The following is an 8,077-nucleotide window of genomic DNA, read 5'->3' as shown; positions in this document are numbered from 1 at the left end:
AGCGAGCTAAACGATCGTGCAGGTGCGAGCTAAACGATCGTGCAGTGTTTACTAAATGATCGCATAGCTTTGCTAGGCGATCGCTGGCCCAAGGTAAACGATCGTGTAGAATCAACCGAGCTAAACGATCGCATAGCTTTTTCTAGATGATCGCATAACTTTATCGAAACGATGAGCAATCACCTATACGATAGGTCTCCGACTTCTCCCACTTCCCAGTCATGTACGCGATCGTTGTTTCTCCGTTCGTCTGCCTCACACAAGTTCGAAACAGAGCCCATACCCTTATGGATTCCTCACATCGGAAATAGCAAGGGTCGCCCATTGTTGGTGGTGTCAGACTCCAACTCGACACGGTCGAGGTTTTCCGAAGGCCGTTCGTGGTGCTGCAAGAGCCGTGTCCGTGTTGCGAAGGAGTTCATGACCGAGAGATCTGCTGAGGATGAGCGCGAAGTGTTCGTGCTGTTGGTTCATTCGGTGTTGTGGTCGTGTAAGAATCGAGTGTTCGTGGTTGATTTGTTCGATCAGAGTGTGCATCGGAGCGTGGAGACGCTTCTGCCGTTGTTAGTATAGTTTTTCCTTTTGTACATTTGATGTTCATGTTGTAACTTCTCTATACATTGTATAACCTCTTGTTTTGAAGTCAACTGTAAATGATTTTTTGATTCATGATTGTAATTTGGAATGGTCTTGCTTCCACTGCTCACGAAAATCTCATTTTTGATTTCCTTCAGTAACCTTATCCTCTTACTGGAGATCAAATAAAGAAACGCGCAAAACTGTCATCCTATAGGGGGACACTCCCAGGGTGCCTCAAGGCGATGTGCAGAAACTTTATTCAATCCAACAAGGGAGACCGAGGGATATGCTGTCGCACCTCCCGCTCCCACTTATTATGAACACTCTTTCCATCCGCCTTAATATTGACCTACTCAAACACCATTCTTTAGGGGGATACTCCCAAGATGCCATGAGGCCGAGGGTAGATCTCACGGTGTGGACTATATAAGAGAAACGTGAAAGGTTTAAGAGAAGCATCATATACCCCAAGTACCTCCCACTGAATATTCTACCTGGGGGTTCATTAACCTAGACAATCCGACTACTGATTTTAGTCTAAGTATCTTTTTAAGTCCGCTCATAAACAACTTTTGTCTATGAATTATGAACAAGTTTAAGTAGTCACATTTAAACATTTTAATGAACTATCATTAACTTGTATGCATGCATCAAATCTATCTAATTCACCTTTCCAAGTAAGTTCCCAGGTAGGGATGTTACATTTCTATTAACTTAAATACTCCAGCCTAGATAGAACCCACCTTAGACAAAAGATCCCTTATAGATAGATTTGCTACACTTTAACCTTTTATTAGTCAATTTAATCTAATTAAATTGATTAAAAAAATTAAAGCCTTAGGGTTGCAAATCATATTAAAACCATGATCTTAGATTTATGTTATCCAAGTTTTAAACATTTTAAAACCATTAAAAAGAAACAACTAAAACACATTGCGCACAATTAGGTGTTTATAACGCTTATAAAGAAACCTCAGTGTCATGCTTCATGTAATGTTCGGTCATTACTATACATAACTTTTATATATACTCGTAATAACCAAACAAACATGTTTTCCATACACCCTTATACTATAACAATTATAATATAAAGATGATGCATGTCAATACTTTTTATGCATGCATAAATATAACTATTATATTATTTGATGCATGAGCATGCTCTTACATAACTAAATCATGCTACTCTAAATTATAACATTTACAATAAAGAGATGATGCATAACCAATGCATAACCTAAGGTGGGATTTACTATATGTGCATACCATATGACATATAAAAAACCATACATCTCATGTATTAAACCAAAGATTAATGAATTGGGTTGAAATAACTCTATCTATTACATTTTCCATTGAGAAAACCGGTTCTCAGGCAAACCGGGTCTTGAACCGCCAGGAGAACTCCATTGTTTAGTAAACGCCACAGGAAAACGATCTCTTGGCACACACTAGACCATAGCACAAAAGCTAAACAATCGCTTAGACGACAACAAGGCTGCGAAGTCTGATCGTCTAGGTGACCGCTTAATGCGGCGAAAGGTAAATGATTTACTATGCGATTTGCTCCGCGATCGTTTAATCAGTAACTAAGCGATGAAGCTTGTTGAGCTAAACGATTTTCTAGTATGCGCGCGCATTAGACGATACCTGAACATCCGATACTCAGCGATCACTTACCCCATCGTCTACACGACCCGATCAACCCTTGATCATCTTCTTCCTCGAAGAACTACAATTTTTGCTTCGAACCTCTTCATGAACACTCAAAACTCAAACTGACTTTGAATTACAGACTCGATAATAATTAATTATGCTTAAAAATGCAGGAACCTTTACAATCAACCAAAATGCAAAAGAATTAAATCAAACAGAGGTAACATCCCAAAAAACTCCATAAATCCACACATCCACCAACAATTTAACCATTAAACAGAAAGTAGATATCCACCCACCATGAATGTATATGCAATTCGTTGCATCAATAAAATTAGAATATCAGAACCTGGCTCTGGTACCAATTAAAGGAACTCTTAAATAAGAGTATCCATGAGCGCGTTCAGATCTTTCCTATTTCATTGTGATCGAATTACCACACATACATTCTAATAAACAGGAATGTATTTTAATACTAATTATAGGCATGTTTTGACAAATAAAATACAATGGATTGAGTAAACGTACCAGTCGAAGATTGTCTTCACTTCGAATTCAATCCAGTAGAAGCGACTCCTCTACGATCCTTATCACCCAGTAATCAGTCGCCTAACAGCACAATCATCTACACGAACAGCAGCACACGAGCAAGTAGCAAACAGGGACGACACCACTACTTGAAGCCCTTGGTATTCTTGGAGTGAGAATCCAAAGAGTGGACTTTGATGGAATTGGTAGAGGAAGGAGGAAAGGGACGATTGTGTAGAACGACAAGCAAGTGGGAGATAGTAAGTGACTATTGTATAGTCAGGTGCTCGTCGCTTAGAGAAAGGTATACGATCGTGTAGGTTTTACTAAGCGATCGTTTAGTAAAGAGTAAGCGATCATTTAGAAAAATCAGCACACTAAGTGATCGTTTAGTGAAGGTGAGCGATCGTTTAGAGAACGCGTGTGATCATTTAATACGCTGGTGTGCGATCATTTAGGTGATGGGCGCTATCGTATAGGCTCTCAACTAAGCGATCGTGACGTTTTCCCACTTTGAGTGATTTTTTCGAACTCTTTGCAAAATGAAACCAATTTTCATTTTATTCTTTAGTTACAATAACCAAAATTGATCTTCCCACTATTGCACGATTTAGGAGAAATTTTTAGTCAATTGTCACATAACCGACCAATTAATTAATAAATGAATATAATCATATTATATTCTTAACCTATAGTTTGATATTATATATCTACTATAGTAATTTCTCCTCTACTAGATATAAATCATATTTATATCTAATTTCCTTCAAAATAATGTATCTCATACATTTAGTCAATTATATCATATATAATTAACCAGTTCAGTTATATCATATATAATCGAACTCCCTCTTGTCAATTTGAACATTTCAAACTGACCCAAAAACTGATTCTCGACTTTATCCAAGCTACCAGGGGGACCTTATGGACTTGTGACTCGAAGCTCCAACGGTACATGAATAGCTGACTAAACTCTTTAGCTACAAGGTTCACCATCCGTAAACTGTCGGGCATTCCACTAAAGACCAACAGCTGAACGCTTCTTACCACAAATATATTTCTGTGTCCATCGGATATAACCAATCATGAGTATGATGACCCTTCACAGATGCTCGTAAGTACAGCTGGACTAATTTACCGTTTTGCCTCTATAGTTACATCTCACTCCTTAAGTACCATTGATTCCTCTAATGAACAATACAACATAGTCCAACTATGTGTGAACACCTCTCAGGCCAAGAGAAGGTGTGTGGCGCCACATCGTTCAAGCCCTGGAATCAACCTTTAAGGGAACTATCTATCTACTTGCCCCTACTTCGAGGAAGGAGTGAATTCCATCTTGTGTAGCTGAGTTCCCAGCTCCCAAATCAGACGAATTCTCAAATGGTAGGTTCGAGTTGGCGATCCGGCCAAGCACCTATACAACTCAAAGGACCGCCCTCAATGACAGGAGTTCTCAACTCACTCCTATGGTTATCCTAGTGAAGTGAAGTCTCTATCATGAACGGTGTTATATAACGAGACATTAACACTTTGTGATCATATCTTATACAAACTCTTTGTATAGGATGCCCCCGCTCGCATGTCCCCTACACGAATGATCAGACAGACCATCTGTGACAAGTCACAACACTTGTGACCATTCCACAAAGCGGGCCACATCCATAATGTTACCAGGATAAGGTTTCCCTCCTATATCCATATACTACAAACCATTTTGGTTATCACTTAAGACATGATTCACTTGTATGTCACCACATGCATGCTTAAGTTACATACTGATAATCAGGGATTTTATGTTTATTGGTTTGTGGTAAAGAAAATAAAGTAAACAAATGAGCAAAATCAAGAAGTGAAGTAAAATATCATATATTATACATCACAAGTGTTCGTACAAATTGTTTACAAACTATAGGACACGAGACTTTAGGGCATCAACCCTAACACCACGCGACTGAGGAGAGAGAAGAAAAAAAATTCTAATTTTCTTTTCTTTTCTTTTCTTTTTTTTTTTCGTTCCCCCACTTGCAAATATAAACTTAAAACCCTTTCCTTTTCCTTTCTAAATTCCAAATTCCTCATTCCTCTTCCAAATATATATAATTATCTCCAACAAACAAATTTAATTATCTCCATAGATAATCAAATCTCCAAATGCAAGTCAAATTAAAACTTAATTAATTCCGAATAATTAAATTGTATTTTAACTTAACCAAATACATAAATCCCAGATTCTTATTTATCCAAGTAGTCCAACATAAATTAAAGCTTAATTACAAAATAAATTAAAGTTTAACTACAAAATAAATCGGGGTGTTACAACCTTAGATCAATTTTATATTTCTCTCCCTAAAAAAAAAAAGTTGTATTTCTCACCGTCACTTTGTGTAGGGTAATAGTTAAATACATTCCTAGCATCCCTCATCTTTATGCATTCCAACCTCATCATACACATAGAAAAGTAATTAAAATATTTCAAGAAAAATTGATAAATTGTAATTTGAAAATTTAATGAGATGTACAAAGATAGGTGTTATTCAAGATCCACCTCCATATTTTCTTTTTGTATGCATGTATAAATTTAACTTCTTTTTCCAATGATAACGAATTTAATATTTATTTAAATCACAATACATATAAAGTTAACTGCGTGACCATCTTTTGCTGGATGGTAACATAGTTATAACTTAAAATTATATATAATTCATGAGAAACATAAATAGATATCAATTATCATCTCAAAGGCGCCTTTGTTTTATATTCTTGTTTAACCATCTAAAGTATGAGGGTGTGACCCATAATGTAAGTAATAGATATTACAATTAAAAAAATTGTTTAATCCCTTTTTAAAAAAACACACACATGAACAACGTAGTTGAAATAGAACAAAGATTCAATATCTATATTTTATTTTATTTTTCTTTAAAATTTCTATTTTTCTAGAGAACTTCAATGTATATCTCTTCCCACTTACATCACAACTTTAATTTTGAAAAACAATACATATAACTTTATGCTAAAAATCACTTTATAACTAATAGAATTTGCTTTTGAGCAAAAGTAATTCATTGCCTTGCCTCCTATACTTCAATTCAAGGGTAAATACAGTTCCCATAACCTGCAACAACAAAATTTAAACCACCGATTAAAATGAAGAAAAAAAATCAAACTCAAACTCAAAATCAAAATCAATTTAGTTTTGAAATTGAACTAACTTGGATCAGTGATGACAATGAGACCAGAGCCTCTGAAGTCGCAATTCCATTGATTCTTCCCCTTGGAGTTGTAATATAAACTCATAGCTATGGCGGCACGGTTGATCAAAGTATCAGGATAAGAACAGGGGCATCCTTTTTGCATTATTCTGCAATCTACCTGTGAACAAGCGAAATTGATATTCGCCAACAACGTCGCTTGATCCGACGAAGGCTTCGGAATGCACCAAGTTTTCTGCAATTGAAATTCAGTTTTCAGAGAATTGTACTTATGATGGTTTCTGTAAACCCTAATTTGATAACGATGAGTTCACCTGTGCATTTACCGCCAGCAAATCACGTCCTGAAGAAGGAGAAGAAGAAGAAGAAGAATCGGAAGCAGAAAATTGTTGAGTGATTATTTGAAAACTTGGCGGAATTTGAAGAGATCTGGAGAAACCTTATGATTACCTGAAAGGAAGGAGAGGAATAGAAGCAAAAAGGAGAGAGTAGCTGATTTCGCCATTGATTGTGCTCTGTTGTGCTGCGATCAGAGAATATTGAAGGAAAGTTGAACAGATCTGAAAAGGCGATGATGAAAAGGAAAACGATGGAGGAGGAATTTATAGGAGGGAAGGTGGAAGGGAATAGATTATTGTGGGGGATTGTAACGGCTAGAAAGCCATTAATGGTTGAGACGTTACAGTGGGTGGGAGAATCGGAATCATCTTCGAAGAAAAAGTGGAAAGGGAAGAGATCGAAGTAAGCTCAAAGAACGCGCACATGATGGCGACCTTTTTTTGTGCAGTTTTTTTAATTATCAAATTATTATTATTATTACTCATTACTCATTACTTTTTCTTTTTAGTAAAATTATTTTAAATAACAAACCTGTTAAAAATATTTATAAATAATAACAAAATATCACAGTCTATTACGGTGTGACATTTTGCTATAACTAAAAAACTTGAATTTTTTATGTCTTATTTGTGCTACTTTACAAAGGCAAAAAATTTTAAATTTTTTTAGTGGTACTCTTTTTCATGATTTGACATGTCGTTAAATGATTTATTAATGTATTAAAAATTTTCTCACCTTTGAATTAATCTTCGTTGATAGATTTTTAAAATAAATATATAAATAAATAAAATCTTCGTTGAGGATACACTTTAACTAGTTAGGCTCAGATTGATTTATTACTAATTACCATAATTTCATTAGATAACTATTTAATTTTATAATTTTCACCTACCAATTTATTTGGATTGTTATTGCTTTTAGGAGTGTTTTAAAAAAATCAAACTAAGTATTGAAAGCTAGGGAAAATAGTTTTTATATATATATATATATATATATTTTGGAATCTACTTAAAAATGAAAATGTAAGAAAGATGAAAATCATTTTTAAAAAAATTATAAAAAACACAAGCAAACACAATTTTTAAAACAAAAAACTATCAACTATAGCTAACATGATAAATTGGCATGATTAGTATTATCAACTTTCGGATCTCTCACCCTATATATTGTAAAAGAAAAAAAAAACTATCAACTGGATTAGTATACATTATGCACAATAAATTTCTAAAATATATATTTACGAGTTCAATCTGGATGGAAGATTTAAATCTCGAATCTCAAGTTGATAGCATATATATGATGTCAATTAAACCATATCTACTTTAATCATAAATTTATATTAAATATTTGATCATTATGTATTGAATTTGTATAAAAATTTCATAAATATAGATAAAAATAATCTATTTTTAAAATTACAGCGATCATAATAAAATTAATAAATGGAAGTCGAAAGCATAGAATTAAAATAAATATATTTTTCTTAAAATGAAAATTATTTTAAACATACATCAACTAAAATGAAGTAAAGCTATTAATTATTATAGTGCTGGACCGTTTTTCTCTCTGCACTTTTTGATGTTATTCGTTTTCAATTAATTTTATTGGGATGATGATTATAATAATTTTACGAAAGTTTACTTTGCTTGCTTCGGTATAGACGATCGGAACGAGGTGCACGTTCGTAGGGATCCATACCTTTTTTTTAATACTTTATATTATTTTTTCTATTTAAATATTTTTATTTTTATAATTTTGTT

The 8,077-nt window shown here is 34.2% G+C and overlaps 1 protein-coding gene across 1 annotated transcript; it reads right to left on the bottom strand.

Moving 5' to 3' along the window:
* Positions 1-5,566: 5,566 nt before the first annotated feature.
* LOC120086654 (major pollen allergen Ole e 10) lies at positions 5,567-6,703 on the bottom strand. Its single transcript, XM_039043388.1, has 4 exons — positions 6,429-6,703; positions 6,293-6,321; positions 5,979-6,213; positions 5,567-5,881 (listed from the first exon to the last, which is right to left on the bottom strand). Exons 1-4 carry the CDS (start codon positions 6,481-6,483, stop codon positions 5,856-5,858), a joined length of 345 nt encoding a protein of 114 aa, XP_038899316.1. The 5' UTR covers positions 6,484-6,703; the 3' UTR covers positions 5,567-5,855.
* Positions 6,704-8,077: the final 1,374 nt, after the last annotated feature.

Source organism: Benincasa hispida, chromosome 9 (assembly GCF_009727055.1).
Source record: "Benincasa hispida cultivar B227 chromosome 9, ASM972705v1, whole genome shotgun sequence".
In the NCBI taxonomy this organism is placed as follows: Eukaryota; Viridiplantae; Streptophyta; class Magnoliopsida; order Cucurbitales; family Cucurbitaceae; genus Benincasa; species Benincasa hispida.
This window is presented reverse-complemented; position numbering and strand designations above follow the sequence as displayed.